At 50.8% G+C, this 24,078-nt stretch overlaps 1 protein-coding gene across 1 annotated transcript in view; it reads left to right on the forward strand.

Annotated features, from left to right (window-relative positions):
* Positions 1-361: 361 nt before the first annotated feature.
* Positions 362-24,078, forward strand: part of ush1ga (Usher syndrome 1Ga (autosomal recessive)) — a 50,692-nt gene continuing 26,975 nt past the window's right edge. The window contains exon 1 of the mRNA XM_070857426.1: positions 362-721. Coding sequence (XP_070713527.1) covers positions 558-721 — 164 coding nt within the window. The 5' untranslated portion in view covers positions 362-557. The remainder of the gene's footprint in view (positions 722-24,078) is intronic.

Genomic DNA, 24,078 nt, shown 5'->3' on the forward strand with positions numbered 1-24,078 from the left:
TTCCAGCACAGGGGAGTAATCAGGCATAACTTTACACCGAGCATTGTGTCTGCCACCCATCAAATGCCACCTCATAATAAAGAAATGCTTGGCTGAATTGTAAAACTTTTGTATTTAATTGAAACAGTTGAGGTATGTGAACAACGAATGCTGGTGCTGTGTTTGCAGGGACGGTCAGGGACTGGGTGCAGGGACGGGGTGCAGGGCGCTAGACGTGCAGGCCCGGTCAGAGACAGGGAGCAGGGATGGGCAGAGCGGTGCGGGCACTAGGACTGGGCGGAGCCCGGGAGCCCGGGGCGGGCATTAGGGCCTGGCGGGAGCCCGGGGGGCACTAGGACTTGGCTGAGCCCGGGAGTGGGCACTCGGACCTGGCGGGAGCTCGGGAGCCCGGGGGGCACTAGGACCTGGCGGAGCCCGGGGGCGGGCACTAGGACCTGGCGGAGCCCGGGGGGTAGGCACTCTCCAGTGTCGCTCCCGGATGCCCAGCGCGGCCCTGCTCCCGCTGCCGCTCCCCGGGCCCGCTACCCGGTTGCCCTCACCCTCCCGGTGCCGCCGCAATGACCGACCGGTACCACAAGGCCGCCCGGGACGGTTACCTGGACCTGCTGAAGGAGGCGACCAGGAAGGAGCTCAACTCCCCGGACGAGGACGGCATGACCCCCACTCTGTGGGCCGTGTACCATGGCAACCTGGAGGCGCTGCGGCTCATCGTCAGCAGGGGGTGAGTGACCCGGGGGGAGCCTGCTCCACCCCCCCCCCCCCCCCACACACACACACACACACACACACCCACACACACACACCCCCAACACGCACAACCCCCACACACACCCCCCCCAACACGCACACCCCCACACACACAACCCCCCCACACACACACACACACCCCCAACACACACACACCCACACCCACACCCACACCCACACACACACAACCCCCACACACATACCCCCATCACACCCCCCCCCCACACACACACACATACACACCCCGCACACACACACCCTCCCCCACACACACACACCCCCAACACACACACACCCACACCCACACACACACAACCCCCACACACATACCCCCATCACACACCCCCCCCCACACACACACACATACACACCCCGCACACACACACCCTCCCCCACACACACACACCCCCAACACACACACACCCACACCCACACACACACAACCCCCACACACATACCCCCATCACACCCCCCCCCCCCCCCCCCACACACACACACATACACACCCCGCACACACACACCCTCCCCCACACACACACACCCCCACACACACACACCCCCACACCCGGCACCTCACACCGTCTCACACCCTGCTCCTGTCTATATTACAACTAAAGCACATTTCTAAACTGCTTCATTCACTGTGAATCGCTTTGGTGACATTCTGAGGTTGCAAGTCTTTATTTTCTTTTTCTGTTTCTCTCTTTTTCTCCTCCTTTCTCTTTCTGTTTTTCTCTTTTCCTCATTTTCTATTTCTCTTTATCTCTTTTTCTTTCTTTCTCTTTCTCTCTTTATCTCTTTCTTTCTTTCTCTCCCCCTGCAAATTTTTCCTTTTCAAATATATTGCCTTTTGAGAGTAACTATTGAATCTGCTTTCACCGCCCGTTCAGTCAGTGCGTTCTAGATCACAATAAAAAGCTCCCCTCTGGATGTTTTACCAATCTTTTTAAATTTGTGTCCTCTGATCACCAATCCTCCTACCAATGCAGTTTCTCCTTACTCCATCAAAAGCCCTCATGGTTCTGAACCCCTCTTAAATGTCCCCTTAACCCTCTCTGCTCCAAGGAGAACAAGCCCAGCTTCTCCAGTCTCCATGTAACTGAAGTCTCCTTGAGATGTTTCCTGGCATGTTTTGCTGATGTTTATGTTCAAATTTAAATGAGCTGTTTTCAAACTCATTCAAGCAGGAGATTCCTAAAGCTCCCTGTTAATTTGCCGTGAAGCGTGGGTGAGGACAGGATTGGGCACAGTGTGAAACCCTCTGGGCTCGAAAAGCCTGCCGATACCCACTGCCCACATGCACCCATGGAGGGTGGCACTTGGGCAAGGGGCTGTGAAACCAGCACCCAAACACAGCCCGCTGCTTCAGGAGAGGAGGACGAGGGAGGGGAAGGGTGAGGAGAGGAGGAGAGAGGGGAGATGAATGGAAAGGAGGAGAGGGGAGATCATTGCGAATTGCCCTTGCATCAACACCAAGTCCCTGCCGTGTGTTGTAAAGTGGGTCCCGAGCTGTATCTGTCTTTGTGCTCACTCTTTCTGATTTGTCTGGTGGTTATTGAATCTCTCCGTGCACGAGGGAGATGCTGAGCTAAAGCGAGAATCTTCACCACGTAGGAATGGATACAGTTTTGGAAAATAAACCGTTACAGAAACACCGACCTTTGACCGGAGCCGGTTTCTCCCGTCCCTGGCCTAGTGGTAACTGAGGCAAATCGCAACAACGCAACCAGTGAGCTGATGGCCAGCAGACCCAGCTCAGACCGAGTGCGGACCCTGCAACCCTTGGTGTGTACAGACCACGTGTGGACTCTTGGTGTGTACAGATTGAGTGTGGACCCTGTGTTGTATATGGCTCACAGGCCATTCTTCACTCTGCGATTTCCCAGGTACCAGTGACAGTCAGTGTCCCCTGATGCACACAGGCCCTCACTGAAAGATTAATGATTGTGACATAATCTTTGTCAGTTCACTGCGTGAGAAGCTGCAGCTAATTACAGGGAAACAGTAGCCCGTGTGCAAATATTATATAATTCAGCCAGAGCTCGAAGAAAATGCTGGGCGAGATTCTGCTCAAATACCCTAGCAATCATCAATTATATCTGTGATAATCCAGATATATTCTATAAATCCATATATCCTTCATATAGTATACCACAGAAAGTACTTGTGCTCTTCCCCAGGGCTCTGTACTGGGGCCTCAGCCTTTCACTATACTTATAAATGACTTGGATGAAGGAACAGCGAGAGCCGTATATCCACGTTTCCTGCCGACGCTGTGTTAGGTGGCACTGTAAGTGGTGTAACTGGGAGCAGAGAGGTGCAAAGGGACATCGACAGATTCAGTGAGTGGGCAACACAGTGGCAGATGGAGTTCAGTGCGGGGAAGTGTGAGGTCATCCACTTTGGACCTATGATCGATCAGAGTAATTTCTAAATGTTCTTATACAGACAGTTTCTTAACCAATAAGGGGTTATGGAGAGCGGGCAGGGAAGTGGAGCTGAGTCCATGATCAGATCAGCCATGATCTTATTGAATGGCGGAGCAGGCTCATATGGCCTACTCCTGCCCCTACTTATTATGATCTAAATGGTGAGAAGCAATGAACTGTGGGGGAGCCGAGAGATTTAGGGGTGCCAGCACGGAATTCACTAAAAACTAGTGGACAGGAACAAAAAGTAATAACGCTAATGGAATGTTGGCCTTTATCTCAAGAGGGCTGGAACACAAAGGGCTGGAAGCTCTGGTCAGACCCCCTCGAGACACTGCGTCCAGTCCTGGGCCTCACCCCCTCGGGACACTGCGTCCAGTCCTGGGCCTCACCCCATCGGGACACTGCGTCCAGTCCTGGGCCCCGCTCCTCGGGACACTGCGTCCAGCCCTGGGCCTCACCCCCTCGGGACACTGTGTCCAGTCCTGGGCCCTGCCCCTCGGGACACTGTGTCCAGTCCTGGGCCTCACCCCATCAGGACACTGTGTCCAGTCCTGGGCCTCACCCCATCGGGACACTGCGTCCAGCCCTGGGCCTCACCCCCTCGGGACACTGCGTCCAGTCCTGGGCCCTGCCCCTCGGGACACTGCGTCCAGTCCTGGGCCCTGCCCCTCGGGACACTGTGTCCAGTCCTGGGCCTCACCCCATCAGGACACTGTGTCCAGTCCTGGGCCTCACCCCATCGGGACACTGCGTCCAGCCCTGGGCCTCACCCCCTCGGGACACTGTGTCCAGTCCTGGGCCCTGCCCCTCGGGACACTGCGTCCAGCCCTGGGCCTCACCCCCTCGGGACACTGCGTCCACTCCTGGGCCCCACCCCTCGGGACACTGCGTCCAGTCCTGGGCCTCGCCCCTCGGGACACTGTGTCCAGTCCTGGGCCTCGCCCCTCGGGACACTGCGTCCAGTCCTGGGCCTCACCCCTCGGGACACTGTGTCCAGTCCTGGGCCTCACCCCTCGGGGCACTGCGTCCAGTCCTGGGCCTCGCCCCTCGGGACACTGCGTCCAGTCCTGGGCCTCACCCCCTCGGGACACTGCGTCCAGTCCTGGGCCTCACCCCCTCGGGACACTGCGTCCAGTCCTGGGCCCCGCCCCTCGGGACACTGCGTCCAGTCCTGGGCCTCACCCCCTCGGGACACTGCGTCCAGTCCTGGGCCTCACCCCTCGGCACACTGCATCCAGTCCTGGGCCCCGCCCCTCAGGGAGGATATATCGGCCTCGGAGGGGGAGCAGCGCAGATTCAGCAGAGTGATACCGGAGCTGAAAGGGTTAAGTTATGAGGATAGATTCATGGATCATACAGCACAGACAGACCATTCGGACCATTGTACCTGTGCCGGCTCTTTCAAACAGCTGTCCAATTCATCCCTTCCCCCCCCCAACCCCGCTCTTCCCCACAGCCCTGCAATTGCTTTCTTTTCAAATATTTATCCGGTTCCCTTTTGAAAGTTATGACTGAATCTGCTTCCGCCGTGCTTTCAGGCAGCGCGTTCCACATCACAACAACTCGCTGGTAAAAGCAGTCCTCACCTCCCCTCTGGCTCTTTAACCAATCACCTTAAAGCTGTGTCCTCTGGTTATTGACCCTCCTGCCACTACAAATAGTTCCTCCCTGTCTATCAGAACCCCTCAAAGTTTTGAACACCTTTATTAATTCTTCCCTTAACCTTCTCTGCTCTAAAGAGAACAGCCCCAGCTCCACATAACTGAAGTTCCTCATCCCTGGTACTATTCCAGTCAATCTCCTCTGCACCCTCTCCAAGCCTTCCGAAAGCACGGTGCTCAGAACTGGCCACAATACTCCAGCTGGGGCCGAACCAGTAGTTTATAACGGTTTATGTTGCATAGACTCGGCTTTTATCCCCTTGAGTGTAGAAGATTAAGGGATGATCTAACTGTGGTGTTTAAGATGATTAAAGGACAGAGAAAAAGGGGGTGACATTAATTCTCGCCCCGTTTGGAGACGGTAACTTTTGGAAACTGAGTGGCAGGCGTTACTGCTTCCCCACTCTCAAAAAATTGGCTTTAGTGCTCCCGGGCGGAAGTGGAGCGCTTCATTCTTGGGGCGCTAAAGGACACAGGTGGGACAGAGACCTCAGCAGGCTCTACACACAGGGCCGTGCAGCACTGCTAGGTTCAAAGGGCCCTTCCCTCCCTTAAAAGCACAGGCTATCGCTGCAGGCTCTGCAATTTAAAAAGTACCTACCTGGACCACGAAGGCTGTGGCGATCCCACCTGATCAGCCCGACACTCGAGCAGAGCGATCGCGGTCAGAAACGTGCAAAGAAAATGGCACGGTCATTGTTATTTTTATATACTCACTTCTGCCGCCTCGCCTTTAATTATCGCCCCGGTAACAGCCAGCTACCCGATCCACGCCTCCTGCAGCTGCCGGTGTTGTCACGATCTCTGAGTACAGGAGATTGGGGCATAACGCTGGCGCTGAACTGCCGCCCAATATGGTGGGGTTCGATGACAGCACCGCGCCCGGTCACAAAGGCAATGACTCCCTGTGTGCACCCCCTGGGGGCACTAACGAGAGGCACAAACACATCCAATTTCTCCCCTAATCTATTTCTTCTGGTGGGGGGGGGGGGGGGCATAACCTTAAAATTAGAGCTAGGCTGTTCAGGGGTGATGTCAGGAAGAATTTCTTCACACAAAGGGTCGTGAACATCTGGAACTCGCTCCCCCAAAAAACTCTCCTCAAACAACCAAACCTTGACCCCTCCGTCCTTGCAAACTACTGCCTCATCTCCAACCTCCCTTTCCTCTCAAGTCCTTGAGCATGTTGCCGCCTCCCAAATCCATGCTCATCTTTCCCAGAGTTCTATGCTTGAATCCCTCCAATCCGGAGGGAGTACCGAAAGGCTCTCATCAAAGTGACAAATGACATCCTGTGTGACTGTGACAAAGGTAAACTATCCCTCCTCGTCCTTCTCGACCGGTCTGCAGCCTTTGACACGGTTGACCACTCCATCTTCCTCCAACGCCTCTCCTCCATCGTCCAGCTGGGTGGGACTGCACTCGCCTGGTTCCATTCTTATCCATCTAATCGTAGCCTGAGAATCACCTGCAATGGCTTCTCTTCCCGCCCCCACACCGTTACCTCTGGTGTCCCCCAAGGATCTATCCTTGGCCCCCTCCTATTTCTCATCTGTATGTTTTTCCTTGGTGACATCATCTGAAAACACAGCGTCAGTTTCCACATGTACGCTGACGACACCCAGCTCTACCTCACCCCCACTTCTCTCGACCCCTCCACTGTCTCTAAATTGTCAGACTGCTTGTCCGACATCCAGTACTGGATGAGCAGAAATTTTCTCCAATTAAATATTGGGAAGACCGAAGCCATTGTCTTTGATCCCCGTCACAAACTGCGTTCCCTAGCCACCGACTCCATCCCTCTCACTAGCATCTGTCTGAGGCTGAACCAGACTGTTCGCAACCTAGGTGTCATATTTGACCCTGAAATGAGTTTCCAGCCACATATCCACAGCATAACTAAGACCAACTATTTCCATCTCCGTAACATCGCCCGTATCTGCCCTTGCCTCAGCTCATCCGCTGCTGAAGCCCTCATCCATGCCTTTGTTACCTCTACACTTGACTATTCCAATGCACTCCTGGCTGGCCTCCCACATTCTACCCTACGTAAACTAGACGTGATCCAAAACTCGGCTGCCTGTGTCCTAACTCGCACCGAGTCCCGCTCACCCATCACCCCCTGTGCTCGCTGACCTACATTGGCTCCCGGTTAAGCAGCGCCTCAGTTTCAAAATTCTCATCCTTTTTTACAAATCCCTCCATGGCCTCGTCCCTATCTCTGTAATCTCCTCCAGCCCCACAACCCCCCGAGATGTCTGCGCTCCTCTAATTCTGCTCTCTTGAGCATCCCTGATGATAATCGCTCAACCATCGGTGGCCGTGCCTTCAGCTGCCTGGGGCCCCAAGCTCTGGAACTCCCTCCCTAAACCTCTCCGCCTCTGGTTTCTTCTTAAAACCTACCTCTTTGACCAAGCATCTGCCGTAATTTCTTCTTATGTGGCTCAGTGTCAAACTTATTTGTTTTGTCTTACACCACTCCTGTGAAGCGCCTCGGGATGTTTTACTACGTTAAAGGCGCTATATAAATACAAGTTGTTGTTGTTGAGGCTGGGGGTCAGTTGAAAATGTCAAAACTCAGATCGATAGATTTTTGTTGGGTAAGGGTATAAAGGATTATGGAACCAAGGCGGGCTGATGGAATTGAGATACAGATCAGCCATGATGTAAGTGAATGGCGGAACAGACTCGAGGGGCTGAATGGCCTGCTCCTCTTCTCACGTTCCATGTTCCTGTATATATTATAACACAACCAGAATCTATTCTGATCAGTCCTTCGAGCTGGAGATTGTTCCCGCACAGAAACAGGCCATTCAGTCCATCCAGTATCCCACACTTTAACCAGCAGTGATGAAGCATTTTTTCTAACCTTCCCTTTAATTTTTTTATATTAATTTGTTCCCTCTCGTTACCAGTGGAGATAATCTCTCGTTATTAGCACTTTATGATCTTGAAGCCTTCTACCAGGTTGGGCCATTAACCTGCTCCGCTCCACTGAATAAATCCTTAACTTCTTCAGGTACGCAATAGTACGCCCACACCCCGCCCCCCCATACTTCCATCCCTCGTAACATGCGGTGCATCGACGCTACACCTTTCCCATTGCTTTATATCCTTCCTATAGCAACGGGCCCAAAACTCTACACAATACTCCAGCTGCAGCCTAATGTCAGTGTTCACGATCAGGCCAACATCCCCAGCATCGAAGTACTGACCACACTCGACCAGCTCAGCTGGGCGGGCCACATTGTCCGCATGCCCGACACAAGACTCCCAAAGCAAGCGCTCTACTCGGAACTCCTACACGACAAGCGAGCCCCAGGTGGGCAGAGGAAACATTACAAGGACACCCTCAAAGCCTCCCTGATAAAGTGCAACATCCCCACCAACACTTGGGAGTCCCTGACCAAAGACCGCCCTAAGTGGAGGAAGAGCATCCGGGAGGGCGCTGAGCACCTCGAGTCTCGTCGCTGAGAGCATGCAGAAACTAAGCGCAGGCAGCGGAAGGATTGTGCAGCAAACCAGTCCCACCCACCCCTTCCCTCAACGACTATCTGTCCCACCTGTGACAGAGACTGTAATTCCCATATTGGACTGTACAGTCACCTGAGAACTCAGTTTTAGAGTGGAAGCAAGTCTTCCTCGATTCCGAGGGACTGCCTACGATGATGATGAACTAAGGTCCGGTTGAAGTTCAACATTATTTTTTTATTTTTGTCAATCTATGCTTTCTTACAGCCTTGCCTGTGTATACTGTCACCATTAGTGATTGTATTACTGTGTATCATAGTATCTGCTATAAAATGTCACAGCAATAGTTATCCACAGTCTGTATGGTTTTCTATACACAAGTGGCAACAAGAGTTGAAAGAGAGGGCCTTCAGAAACTCTCTCTACAGAGCCACCTGGTGGTCAAAGACTGTAACTACACTGTGACATTTGGCATAGCAAAATCGAATAGCAATGTTGACGTAGATATTTCTAACAGGAAATGTTAACCATAAATCATGACAACTGGAAGTAAGCTTTGTGGACAGGAAGTGCGTGACCTACACAACATTTTTTTAATACTAATAATAGATATATTACAGACAGGCAGTGGAAAGATGGCTCCTGCATGAATCACAATAAGACTGAGTAGTGCACTCTTCACTGCAGTGTAAACGTGGGCGTTGGTACTTTTCTCTCTCTCAAGGTGTCAGTGGTAGAACTCTCCCCTCTGAGTCAGGAGGTTGTGGGTTCAGGCCCCAGTCCAGAGAGGTGAGCACATAATCCAGGCTGACACTTCAATCAGAGTATTTAGGATGAGATGTTAAACCGAGGCCCTGTCTGCCCTCTCGTGGATGTAAAAGATCCCACGGTACTATTAAAAGAAGAGCAAGAGTATTCTTTCCCAGCGTCCGGGTAAATATTTATTCTTCAACCAATATCACTAAAAACAGATTATCTGGTCATTATCACATTGCTGTTTGTGGGAGCTTGCTGTGTGTAAATTGGCTGCTGCGTTTCCTACGTTACAACAGTAACTACACTCCAAAAGTACTTAATTAGTTGTGAAGCACTTTGGGACGTTCTGAGGCTGTGAAAGGCGCTATATAAATGCAAGTTCATTCTTTTAATGTTGTCTCTCCTTTTAATAGTCCCCCGCTTACCACCTTTTCTCTGCTCCCGGCTTTGGGGGACGGTGCAGCGATCATTGCCCTCACTCTCGTGCTCCATTGCGATAAATCCCGAGAATGCGGTGGGTGTGTCGGTATCACGGTAACCGTCGGGAAAGACAATTGGGTGCGGCGTAAGCGGGTGCCCATTCGCTAACGCTTGTTTCGCACTATCGCCAAACACCAATTTCACCACCGTCTATTCGATATCAGGCTCTCACTATTACCGAGGACAATGGGACAGCCTCGGCCCTATTGATCGTTACGTTGACTTGGAAGGGAAGCTGTGGTTGTAACAGAACCCGGGAGGAGTGACCGAGCACCCAGAATGATGCAGTACAGAAGGCCATTCAGCCCATCGAGCCTGTGCTGGCTCTTTGAAAGAGCGATCCACTTAGTCCCACTCCCCACTTTCCACATCGCCCTGCACATTTTCTCCTCTTGAAATATTTATCCAATTCATTTTTGAAAGTTATTATTGTATCTGTTTCCTCCACCCTTTCAGGCCGTGCGTTCCTGTTCATAACTCACTGCGGAAAACAAATTCCTCTCGTATCCCCTCTGGTTCATTTGTCAATGACCTTAAGTCTCTGTCTTCTGGTTACCAACCCACCTGCCAGTGGGAACAAGTTTCTCCTTATTTACTCTATTGTAACCCCGCATGTTTTTGAACACCTCCACTAAATCGCCCATTAACCTAAGGAGAACGGCCCCAGCATCTCCAGTCTCACCAACACAACTGAAGTCCCACATCCCTAGTTCCAGTCTAGTAAATCTCTGCACCCTCTCCAAGACCTTGACATCCTCCGTAAAGTGTGATGGCCAGAACTAACCACAACACTCGTGCAGCCTAAGCAGTGATTTATACAGATGTACAGATGTAGTGTGAGTGGGGAACACCACTGAAATACTGCCCTCCAGTCTGAAAAACAACCATTCACTGAAGTTCTCTGCTGCCTATCCCTCAGCCAATTCCATCTCCGCACTGCCCCTTTAATCACATGGGCTTCAAATTTATAATTTAATTATAGTCCTTGTCCAAGAAGTTAATGTTTCTTTACCCCTTTAGGTAAGTTTGTTTTTGAAGTTCCTCAAATACACGATTGACCAGAACTTTGTGCAATATTGTAAAATAGGTGTTAGCGAATCGCAGTCCGCTTTATATATCGGCCCGTGTTTATTTCCATAAGTGACCCACCTTTACCTTGTCTGAATGGAGTGCTCGCCATGTGTCCGCTAGGTGACAGGTGAGTGTTGACAAGCTATTCGACCATGGAGGCACTACCGCTGTGCCAGATCACGGGCTGCCGATTGGCCCTCCCCCGTCTTACACCTTCGCACAGAGTCAAGATCCACTCCACAGTGTTTTGTGGTTTAAATGTTACGAGAGAAAAGTAAGATAGCAGAGAAATCATCAGGTACCGAGGCCATAGGTACAGACCTTGGATCAGCCACCTGCCAGACTGTCTCACTTTCCTGCAGGGCGGCAATGCAGAGCGCACCCGAAGACCAATTGCAACCTAAGGGCAGCACCCTGATGCTTATGACTTGCTGTCGGGTAGCAGTGTGATATCAAAAAGGGTCTCAATTTTAACTGCGGGCCAGTTTTTGGTGGGTGAGTGGTGGTGTGAGTCTGCAACTGAGCCCACGTATTCCCACCTCCGTCACATCCTCCGCCTCTGCCTTAGCTCATCCGCTGCTGAAACCCCGCCTTTGTCCCGTAACCTTTGACCTTGCTGTGTGCAAATTGGCTGCTGCGTTTCCCACATTACAACAGTGACTGCGCTCCAAAAGTACTTCATTGGCTGTAAAGCGCTTTGGGACGTCCTGGGTCATGAAAGGCACTATATAAATGCAAGTCTATCTATATCTCATCACTGCCTGTGGGATTTTGATGTGCTGAGTTCGTGAAAGGCGCTATAGAATGGCAAGTTCTTTCTTTCTACCTTTTTCTATGTCATGTGACGGACCCCCCCGGAATATGTCGAACCGGAGATGGTAACTGCAGCCCCCCCCCCCACAAACACACTCCTCCTTGCTGTTGTCCTGCACTCTGAGCCCAGCTTCATGTACAAGGGCAGCTGTTGTTTGGTGTGACGGAGGCTGTGATTGTAGAGTGTCATTGGACAGGGGAAGGGTTACCCACCTTCGGCTGAGCCATTCTCTTTCCCCCCGCCCCCCCCGGCTCCGTTCAGGAACCTGCCCCTTCAAGTCATGTGCAAGTCATCCCCCATTGAACTGCCCGCCCCTGCCCTGCTCCCAGCTGGAAATACACGTTCATTTCTGGATGGATAGGTCACACGATGAGTCATTTGACCGGACCCGATTGAATCAGCTGCTCTGCTGAAACTCTTTTGAGTATCAGCTGCTCTGCTGAACCTTTTAATGAAGCTAAGCATCTGCGGGTTGTCATTAAGAATCCAGGTTATAACTTACGTCGACGCCTGCAATTTCTGGAGAAGTCAGTGTTCCATGTGTATGTGGAATGTGCGAGGTTGCAGCCTCTATTCCATTATTTGCAGGGGCTGCTCCTCAAATTTTGGTTGCACTTCAGTCCCAAACTCCTGATCTTTGGGCACCCTGTGCGGAGGGGAGGGGGTAGGTCCGAGGGCCTCCTCGTAGGACTGCTCCTGGGCATGGCCAAGGGGGCCATCAGCCGGTCCAGGCAGCGGGCGGTCGAGGGGGTCGTTCAGCCTGACTGCCTGCCTCTCTTCCGCGGTTACATCCGAGCCAGGGTGTCCCTGGAGATGGAGCACGCAGTGTCCACCGGTACGCTCGCGGCCTTCTGCGAGCGGTGGGCGCCGGACGGACTGGAGTGCATCGTCACTCCCGGCAACCAAATTTTAATTTGATTAAAGGTTTTCGTTACAGTTTTAAATTATTAATTTGTGGGTTCTAGTGCCAAAAAGGGGGCATTTGATTAAATGTTTTCTACTAAAATTTATAACTCATGTCGAAGGGAGTTCCCTCAGTCCGAGATGCTGCAGACATTTCAGCCCCTCCCATCGGGTGCAGTAATTGAATGAGAACCAATCTTCAGCTGCCCAGTGTTGTTGTCGATGAGCTGTGACCATTTAATTGGGAGCCCTGCCGTCTGACCTTTAGCATCGCTTGCAGAGGTCGGTCAAGCGTTTCGAGGATACTGGAAATAAATCAGAGAAAACGTTATTCATCCCTCCACCGTTGGCGGCCGTGCCTTCAGCTACTGAGGACTGTAATGTATTTGCTTCATGGCTTCTTGGTTTAAGAATTCATAGCAACACATTGCTATTAAGGAACTGAAGAAAATCCTTATTAGTCAGGAAATTGTGTTAGGGAAATTGATGGGATTGAAGGCCGATAAATCCTCAGGGCCTGATAGGCTGCATCCCAGAGTACTTAATGAAGTGACCCGAGAAATAGTGGATGCATTGGTGATCATTTTCCAACATTCTATTGACTCTGGAGCAGTTCCTATGGACTGGAGGGTCGCTAATGTAACACCACTTTTTAAAAAAGGAGGGAGAGAGAAAACGGGGAATTATAGACCGGTTAGCCTGACATCGGTGGTGGGGGAAATGTTGGAATCAATTATTAAAGATGAAATAGCAGCGCATTTGGAAAGTGGCGACAGGATCGGTCCAAGTCAGCATGGATTTGTGAAGGGAAATCATGCTTGACAAATCTTCTAGAATTTTTTGAGGATGTAACTAGTAGAGTGGACAAGGGAGAACCTGTGGATGTGGTGTATTTGGACTTTCAAAAGGCTTTTGACAATGTCCCACACAAGAGATTAGTGTGCAAAATTAAAGCGCATGGTATTGGCGGTAATGTACTGATGTGGATAGAGAACTGGTTGGCAGACAGGAAGCAGAGAGTTGGAATAAATGGGTCCTTTTCAGAATGGCAGGCAGTGACCAGTGGGGTGCCACAGGGTTCAGTGCTGGGACCCCAGCTATTTACAATATTCATCAATGATCTAGATGAAGAAATTGAATGTAACATCTCCAAGTTTGCAGATGACAAGCTGGGTGGCAGTGTGAGCTGTAAGGAGGATGCCAAGAGACTGCAGGTTGACTTGGACAGGTTAGGTGAGTGGGCAAATGCATGGCAGATGCAGTATAATGTGGATAAATGTGAGGTTATCCACTTTGGTGGCAAAAACAGGAAGACAGAATATTATCTGAATGGTGACAGATTAGGAAAAGGGGAGGTGCAACGAGACCTGGGTGTCATGGTACATCAGTCATTGAAGTTTGGCATGCAGGTACAGCAGGCGGTGAAGAAGGCAAATGGCATGTTGGCCTTCATAGCTAGAGGATTTGAGTATAGGAGCAGGGAGGTCTTACTGCAATTGTACAGAGCCTTGGTGAGGCCACACCTAGAATACTGTGTTCAGTTTTGGTCCCATAATCTGAGGAAGGACGTTCTTGCTATTGAGGGAGTGCAGCGAAGGTTCACCAGATTTATTCCTGGTATGGCAGGACTGACATATGAGGAGAGACTGGATCAACTGGGCTTGTATCCACTGGAGTTTGGAAGAATGAGAGGGGATCTCATAGAAACATATGACATTCTGACGGGATTGGACAGGTTAGAGGCAGGAAGAATGTTCCCGTTGCTGGGGAGTTCCAGAACCAGGGTCACAGTCTAAGAATAACGGGTAAGCCATTTAGGACTGAGATGAGGAGAAACTTCTTCACTCAGAGAGTGGTTAATTTGTGGAATTCTCTACCGTAGAAAGTTGTTGAGGCCAGTTCGTTAGATATATTCAAAAGGGAGTTAGATATGACCCTTACGGCCAAAGGGATCAGGGGTATGGAGAGAAATCAGGAAAGGGGTACTGAGGTTGAATGATCAGCCATGATCTTATTGAATGGCGGTACAGGCTCGAAGGGCCGAATGGCCTGCTCCTGCACTTAAGTTCTATGTTTCTATGTTTAGAACTAATTAGTTTATTAGCAAAAGTTTAACAATCACACTCCACATTACCAGTTCATCCACCAGGTTCACAACCACCTGCCTCATCGTGGATTCCCCCGAACCCAACTGGCTGGGGTTTTATTGAGTCTTGTGAACATCACGTGACTGGCTAAGCCACTTCAACTCAACAGCTCTACAACTATTTTAGTTGAATATTAATTAATAAAGGGGCACGAAACCGACAAATAAACAAATTAAACTTTAGACGTTAAATAGTTCAAATTAAAATTTGGTTGCCGGGGGTGATGATGCACTGCAGTCCCTCCGGCGCCCACCTCTTGCGGAAGGCCGCGAGCGTACCGGTGGACACCGCGTGCTCCATCTCCAGGGAAGCAGGCAGTCGGGCTGAACCTAGCTCACGGGTGCATATATTACAGGGCCGAAGCTCTGGAAGTCCCTCCCAAAACCTCTTTGCCTCTCTCTACTCCTTTAAGACTCTCTTTAAAACCCACCTCTTTCACCTGTCCTAATATCTCCATCTGTGGCCGGGTGTCAAATTTTGTTTAATAATTGCTCTTGCGAAGCATCCTGGGACGTTTAGTATGTTATTTTTTATTAATTCCTGGGATGTGGGCGTCTCTGGCAAGGCCGGCATTTATTGCCCATCCCTAATTGCCCCTCGAGAAGGTGGTGGTGAGCCGCCTTCTTGAACTGTTGCAGTCCGTGTGGTGAAGGTACTCCCACAGTGCTGTTAGGTAGGGAGTTCCAGGATTTTGACCCAGTGACGATGAAAGAACAGCTGATATATTTCCAAGTCAGGATGATGTGTGATTTGGACAGAGACAAAAGGAAAGACTTGCATTTCTATAGCGCCTTTCACAACCTCAGGACATCCCAAAGTACCTTGCAGTCAATGAAGTACTTTTGAATTGATGTCACTTTTGTAATGTGGGAAACGCGGCAGCCAATTTGTGCACAGGAAGCTCCCACAAACAGCAGTGTGATAATGAGGAGATAATCTGTTTTATTGATGCTGGCCAGGACACCAGGGAGAACTCCCCTGCATATAGTGGCATGGGATTTTTTACGTCTAGCTGAGAGGGAAGACGGGGCCTCGGTTTATTGTCTCATCCGAAAGAAGGAAGAGGGGGGTGGGGAGGAGGAGAGAGAGTTTGTGGGGGGGGGGGGGGTGGGGAGCTGCTGGGGACCAACAATGAAAGAAGAATCTCGGCTATCAGACAGCAGGTGTTACCTTGTAACCTGTCAGTGAGGTGGAGAGGGAGCCAGGGTACCTGGTGAGGCTGAGAGTTCTGCTTCACCTACATTGGGATTGAGAGGAAAGCATTACATTGAGATGAGTTTCTCGAGGGTGGAATGTCAAATCTTTTGGATCCAGGAGGCCAGATATACATTGTACATCCCTGTCTGGAGTAAAAATAAAATGGGGAAGGTGGCTCAACCATGGCTAACAAGGGAAATTATGGATAGTGTTTAAACCAAGGAAGAGGCATATAAATTGGCTAGAAAAAGCAACAAACCTGAGGACTGGGAAAAATTTGGAATTCAACAGAGGAGCACTAAGGGTTTAATTAAGAGGGGGAAGATAGAGTACGAGAGGAAGCTTGCAGGGAACATAAAAACTGACTGCAAAACCTTCTATAAATATGTGAAACATAGAAAATAGATGCAGGAGTAGGCCATTCGGCCCTTCGAGCCTGCACCGCCATTCAATGAGTTCATGGCTGAACATGCAACTTCAGTACCCCATTCCTGCTTTCTCACCATACCCCTTGATCTCCCGAGTAGTAAGGACTATATCTAACTCCTTTTTGAATATATTTAGTGAATTGGCCTCAACAACTTTCAGTGGTAGAGAATTCCACAGGTTCACCACTCTTTGGGTGAAGAAGTTTCTCCTCATCTCGGTCCTAAATGGCTTACCCCTTATCCTTAGACTGTGACCCCTGGTTCTGGACTTCCCCAACATTGGGAACATTCTTCCTGCATCTAACCTGTCTAAACCCATCAGAATTTTAAACGTTTCTATGAGATCCCCTCTCATTCTTCTGAACTCCAGTGAATACAAGCCCAGTTGATTCAGTCTTTCTTGAAGAGAAAAAGATTAGTGAAGACAAACGTGGGTCCCTTGCAGTCGGATTCAGGTGAATTTATCATGGGGAATAAAGAAATGGCCGACCAATTGAACAAATACTTTGGTTCTGTCTTTACGAAAGAAGTCACAAATAACCTTCCGAATGTACTATTGTGTTAGGGAAATTGATGGGATTGAAGGCTGATAAATCCCCGGGGCCTGATAGTCTGCATCCCAGAGTACTTAAGGAAGTGGCCCTAGAAATAGTGGATGCATTGGTTATCATTTTCCAACAATCTATCGACTCTGGATCAGTACCTGTGGACAGGAGGATAGCTAATGTAACACCACTTTTTTAAAAAAAAGGAGGGAGAGAGAAAACGGATAATTATAGACCGGTTAGCCTGACATCAGTAGTGGGGAAAATGTTGGAATCAATCATTAAGGATGAAATAGCAGCGCATTTGGAAAGCAGTGACAGGATCGGACCAAGTCAGCAAGGATTTATGAAAGGGAAATCATGCTTGACAAATCTTCTGGAATTTTTTGAGGATGTAACTAGTAGAGTGGACAAGGGAGAACCAGTGGATGTGGTGTATTTGGACTTTCAAAAGGCTTTTGACAAGGTCCCACACAAGAGATTGGTGTGCAAAATCAAAGCGCATGGTATTGGGGGTAATTTACTGACGTGGGTAGAGAATTGGTTGGCAGACAGGAAGCAGAGAGTCAGGATAAACGGGACCTTTTCAGAATGGCAGGCAGTGACTAGTGGAGTGCCGCAGGGCTCAGTGCTAGGACTCCAGCTCTTTACAATATACATTAACGATTTAGATGAAGGAATTGAGTGTAATATCTCCAAGTTTGCGGATGACACTAAACTGGGTGGCGTTGTGAGCTGTGAGGAGGATGTTAAGAGGCTGCAGGGTGACTTGGACAGGTTAGGCGAGTGGGCAAATGCATGGCAGATGCAGTATAATGTGGATAAATGTGAGGTTATCCATTTTGGGGGCAAAAACACGAAGGCAGAATATTATCTGGATGGTGACAGATTAGGAAAAGGGGTGGTGCAACGAGACCTGGGTGTCATGGTTCATCAGTCACTGAAAGTGGGCATGCAGGTACAGCAGGCGGTGAAGAAGGCAAATGGTATGTTGGCCTTCATAGCTAGGATATTTGAGTATAGGAGCAGGGAGGTCTTACTACAGTTGTACAGGGCCTTAGTGAGGCCTCACCTGGAATATTGTGTTCAGTTTTGGTCTCTTAATCTGAGGAAGGACGTTCTTGCTATTGAGGGAGTGCAGCGAAGGTTCACCAGACTGATTCCAGGGATGGCTGGACTGACATATGAGGAGAGACTGGTTCAACTGGGCCTTTATTCACTAGAGTTTAGAAGGATGAGAGGGGATCTCATAGAAACGTATAAGGTTCTGATGGGACTGGACAGGTTAGATGTGGGAAGAATGTTCCTGATGTTGGGGAAGTCCAGAACAAGGGGACATGGTCTTAGGATAAGGGGTAGGCCATTTAGGACTGAGATGAGGAGAATTTCTCACTCAGAGAGTTGTTAACCTATGGAATTCGCTGCCGCAGAGAGTTGTTGATGCCAGTTCATTGGATATATTCAAGAGGGAGTTAGATATGGCCTTTACGGCTAAAGGGATCAAGGGGTATGGAGAGAAAGCAGGAAAAGGGTACTGAGGGAATGATCAGCCATGATCTTATTGAATGGCGGTGCAGGCTCGAAGGGCCGAATAGCCTACTCCTGCACCTATTTTCTATGTTTCTATATACGTCACAGCCAGTACAACTGCACATGATCTGTGTGAATGAGAGCCCCACACATAAAACGTGAGAGCCCCATAATAATAAAGTGAGACCCTCGGCACAAAGTGAAACTCCATATATGGAAATTTAAGACCATTAATATATACATTATATCTCCTCCCCTCAAAACCTGCTTCTTTCACGTTCCACTCAGTATTCTTTCTATGTCTTTCTATCGCCCTCTGACCCTCTCTGCTTCACTCTCTCTCTCTGTCTTCTTGGTCTCTCTCTTTCTCTGTCATCACTTTCCCTCTTTCTTTCTGTCTTTCTTTCTCTATCCTCTGTCTCTCTCCATTATCTCTTCTTGTTCTGCTTCACACTCCCTCTCTTACAACACAGTCCACCTTGAGAAAGCTTTCACCATATTCCAGAATATAAACGCTGCTTCTCTATAACTACAACCTGTGGGAGAGATCTGACAGGGCATGGGGGAGATCTCACAGAGGGAGGGGATGGAGGGGTGCGCGGAGATCTGACTATGGACACTGGAGGTGCGAGATCTGACGGGTGTCACGGGGGGGATCTGCCTCACGAGGCGATCTGGCGGGTCACAGAGCCCGGGAGAAAGAAATAAAGACCTTGCATTTATAGTGCCCCTAAGCACTTTACAGCCAATGAAGTAATTTTCGGGTGTCGTCAATGTTGTAAGGTAGGAAACACGGCAGCCAATTTGCGCACAAACAGCAATGTGATAATGACCGAATAATCGTTTTTTTTGTGATGCTGGTTGAGGGCTAAATATTGGCCAGGATACCGGGAATACCTTCCCTCTTCTTCTTTGAAATAGTGCCAATACATCTACCTGATTTCATGTCTCATGCAAAAGACGACAACTCCGACAGTGAGGCGCTCCCTCAGTACTGCTCCTCCGACACTGCGGCGCTCCCTCAGTACTGCCCCTCCGACAGTGCGGCGCTCCCTCAGTACTGCCCCTCCGACAGTGCGGCGCTCCCTCAGTAGTGCCCCTCCGACAGTGCGGCGCTCCCTCGGTACTGCCCCTCCGACAGTGCGGCACTCCCTCGGTACTGCCCCTCCGACAGTGCGGCGCTCCCTCAGTACTGTCCTGGAGTATCAGCTCAAACCTACCCCTTGTGATTCGGAGGCGAGAATAGAGTGCTGGCTGAGCTAGGGCCCGATCAAACCAGGTCGGATTGTCCATTGGGCCAAGGGGTGCTGGAAGGGAGCCCAATGTGACGTCGCTCGGGGTACTGAGATCATGTCAGGGAGTGGCGACTGGGCGAGGAGAAGATCCCACAAACAGTAGTCAGATCAATGATCCCGAGTCAGCTGGCTTACTGATGTTGATTGAGGGATAAATATTGGCCAGGACACCGGGATGAACTCCACTGCTCTTCTTCGAAATAGTGGCCTGGGATCTTTTACGTCCACCTGAAAGGGCATATGGGATCTCAGTTTAACTTCTCACCCGAAAGACGGCACCTCCCGACAGTGCAGCGCTCCCTCAGCACTGCACCACAGTGTCAGCCTAGATTTTTGTGCTCAAACCTCTGGAGTGGGACTTGAACCCAGAACCTTCTGACTAAATGACGAGGTGAGAGAACTACCCACTGAGCCAGGCCTAACGCATAAAGCTTACAGTTCTTGTTTTATGGATACAGTGTAGAATAGCAATAATGGGATAGATTTTCAACCTGCTGTCTATTACTGCAGGTGAGAGGTCAGTGTGTGAGGTCATTACTGGGGTGAGAGGTCAGTGTGTGAGGTCATTACTAGGGTGAGAGGTCAATGTGTGAGGTCATGATTGGGGTGAGAGGTCAGTGTGTGTGGTCATTACTGGGGATGAGAGGTCAGTGTGTGAGGTTATTACTGGGGGTGAGAGGTCAGTGTGAGGTCATTACTGGGGGTGAGCAGTCTGTGTGGTTATTACTGGGGGTGAGAGGTCAGTGTGTGAGGTTATTACTGGGGTGAGAGGTCAGTGTGAGGTTATTACTGGAGTGAGAGGTCAGTGTGTGGGGTTATTGCTGGGGGTGAGAGGTCAGTGTGAGGTTATTACTGGGGTGAGAGGTCAGTGTGAGGTTATTACTGGCGTTGAGAGGTCAGTGTGAGGTTATTACTGGGGTGAGAGGTCAGTGTGAGGTTATTACTGGGGATGAGAGGTCAGTGTATGGGGTTATTGCTGGGGGTGAGAGGTCAGTGTGAGGTTATTACTGGGGTGAGAGGTCAGTGTGGGGTTATTACTGGGGGTGAGAGGTCAGTGTGTGAGGTCAGTACACTGGGTGCGAATTCCCTCACTTGGAATGGGCCGGCACACACTCTCACACTCCCTGCGGCTTGAAGGTTCCCGGGAACACTGAAGAGGGATTTCCCTTAAATATTGGGGCAAGGCCTAAGATCTGGGAACATTGGTGAGGGATGTCTGAGGGTCTTGGACCACTGAGGAGGGTCTCGAGCAGTGAGGGGGCGGGGTGTCCTAGTGTCTGGGAATAGCTGTGGAGTTTGGTCCTTGGGTCAGCAATGCTGAGGTGAGAGTTTCCGATCACTGGTGCAGGGCCTGGCAGTGTTGGGATGGCTGGAGGATTGCAGTTGTGTCGGGGAGAGAGGCCATTCATCTTTCAGCCAGGACTCGACAGTGCTGTCCACTCATGGCCCTGCCTGAATTGTCGGGGCAAGTTCATTAGTGCAGAACCTCCGTAACACAACAACAACTTGCATTATATAGTGCCTTTAACGTAGTAAAACGGCCCAAGGAACTTCACAGGAGTATTAGGCGACAAAACATTTGACGCAGAGCTGTAATAAGGAGATATTAGGACAGGTGATTAAAAGTTTGGTCAAAGAGGTAGGTTTTAAGGAGCACCTTAAAGGAGGAGAGAGAGGCGGAGAAATTTAGGGAAGAACAGGTCAGGAACCGACCAGGAACCCAATGAATCTCGAGTAACAGTACAGAAATGCCCCCTTCAACATCACTAAACAAACAGATTATCCGGTCATTATCACATTACTGTTTGTGGGAGCTTGCTGTGCGCAAATTGCATGCGGCGTTTCCCACATTGCAACAGTGACTACGCTTCACAAAGTGCTTCATTGGCTGTAAAGTGCTTTGGGACGTCCGGTGGTCGTGAAAGGTGCTATATAAATGCAAGTCTTTTCTTTTGTAAACTTCCCCCTGGCCCGGTTGGCAATTGCAGAGCAGCCTGAAATGTCTTTGGCTATTGAGGCCGAGTGCTTTCTCGTGCCTGTGAATGGACACCACCCTGCTTGCTCAGCCGGTGATAACTATCCCACACCTGAGCGGGCAGGAGCAAACACACAGCTGCTGTCACCAATCGGTCGCCCTGCTCCTGTGACAGGGCCCCGCTAATTAAACCCCCCTCATTACTCATCAGGCGCACTTCGGGAGTTCAAACCTGTACAGAAACTGTATTATATCATCACTGGATGATTAACCCCTTGAGAACTGTTCCGGAATCGCTACATATATACATTTGGACGGGCAAAGGCAGGTCCCGCACTAAGTCCTGTTTGCCCTTCACTCCCGCCATCGCTGCCCGACTCATTGCTGGCTTTGCAGGCCGGGTGTGGAAAGGTCAAGTGAAAGGGAGCGCTTTATTCCCCTTTGGTATTGTAGGGATTGGACGTGCCAACTCCTGTGTATTTACAGTCAATCCCCAATGAGGCCAAGGTCCGTGTTTCCAGCTCCATTCCCGCTGATTCCGTCCCTTTCCCCAGCCACCCTCTCGGGCTGAACCAGACTGTGTGACACCTCGGCCTCCTGTTCATCCCAGAGCAGAGCCACATATTAACCCCCACCCCCCGCATCAAACTACCCGCCTCCGCCCCTCTCTCAGCCTCTCCATCGATGAAACCCTTATCCATGTGTCCGTCATCTCTCCACTTGGTCATTCCAACACTCCCATCCTCCACAGACTCCGATTTGTGCAAAGCTCAGTCACCGGTCACCTGCCCCGCTCTAACTGTCCCCCCCCCCCCCAACATCCCCACACTGGGCCCCGCCCCCCTGCCCCCACACTGGGCCCCGCCCCCACATTCCCGCACTGGGCCCTGTCCCCACACACTGGGCCACGCTCCCACACTGGGCACCCCCTGCCCTCACACTGGGGCCCGTCCTCCCTGCACCCCGCCCCCACACTTCCGCAATGGGCCCTGCCCCCACACACTGGGCCCCGCCCCCACACTCCCGCACTGGGCCCTGTCCCCACACACTGGGCCACGCTCCCACACTGGGCCCCCCCTGCCCTCACACTGGGGCCCGTCATCCCTGCACCCCCCCCCACACTGGGCCACGCCCCCCCCCGCCCCCACACTGGGCCCCGCCCCACACTCGACCCCTCCACCCCTCCCCCCCCAAACATACCCACACTGGGCCCTGCCTCCACACTGGGCCACGCCCCCCCCCGCCCCCACACTCGACCCCTCCCCTCGCCCCCACACTGGGTCCCCCCCACCACACATTCCCCCATTGCTAATTGACCCTTCACCTGCCTCGGCCGAGGATGATCCCTCCCCCTGCTGCCTCTCCATCAAGCCATGTCTGGGGTATTCCTGGGATACACTGGCCACTATCTCCCCAGTAATGTTTGAAAGGAACCCCCACCAGCTAAGTTCTGCCCTGGGTACTATTGGGGGCTTTTTCAAAGAACATAAGAAATAGGAACAGGAGTAGGCCATTTGACCCCTCGAGCCTGCTTCGCCATTCAATAAGATCATGGCTGATCTGACCTTGGCCTCAACTCCACTTCCCTGCCCGCTCCCCATAACCCTTGATTCCCTTATAGTTCAAAAATCTGTCTATCTCCGCCTTAAATATATTCAATGACCCAGCCTCCACAGCTCTCTGGGGCAGAGAATTCCAAAGATTCACAACCCTCTGAGAGAAGAAATTCCTCCTCATCTCCGTTTTAAATGGGCGACTCTTATTCTGAGACTATGCCCCCTAGATTCCCCCACGAGGGGAAACATCCTCTCTGCATCTACCCTGTCGAGCCGCCTCAGAATCTTACACGTTTCAATAAGTTCACCTCTCATTCTTCTAAACTCCAATGAGTATAGGCCCAACCTGCTCAACCTTTCCTCATAAGTTAACCCCTTCATCTCAGGAATCAGCCCTGGGAACATTCTCTGAACAGCCTCCAATACAAGTATATCCCTCCTTAAATAAGGACCTTAAAAGTCCCAGACCTCTCGATCCAAGGATGGTGAAAGTCTTTTGACTGGGATGGAATGGGCTTCCTTTGAAGTCGAACACACTTGCAGCTTGGTTCAGCCTCGTGGGAAGCATCAGGCTATGGGCCATTCCCCCCTGGCTAGGCCCGCTCCACCCTGTCCCCACAGTTCAGAGCTGGGATCTACATGCCTTTCTGTGGGGGTCCTTCTCCATTGCACTCCTGCTGGTGGAGCGAGACCCCTGGATGATCAGGCCCATCCTGCCCGTTTCACAATACTCGACACCACTCCCTCTAGGCCAATATTCAAATCATTGCTAGCTTGTCCTGGCCAATATTTATCCCTCAACCAACGTCACTAAAACAGATTATCCGGTAATTATCACATTGCTGTTTGTGGGAGCTTGCTGTGCGAAAATTGGCTGCCGTGTTTCTTACATTGCAACTGTGATTTCATTGGCTGTAAAGTGTTTTGGGACTTCCTGAAGTTGTGAAAGGCACTATATAAATGCAAGTCTTTCTTGCGTCCTTGGGAAGGGAATTCCAGAGCTTGGGGCCGAGATGGCTGAAGGATCAGCCGCTCATCATGGGGCGAAGGGAGTGGGGAATGGGCGAGAG

This window comes from Pristiophorus japonicus, chromosome 16 (assembly GCF_044704955.1).
Source record: "Pristiophorus japonicus isolate sPriJap1 chromosome 16, sPriJap1.hap1, whole genome shotgun sequence".
NCBI lineage: Eukaryota > Metazoa > Chordata > Chondrichthyes > Pristiophoridae > Pristiophorus > Pristiophorus japonicus.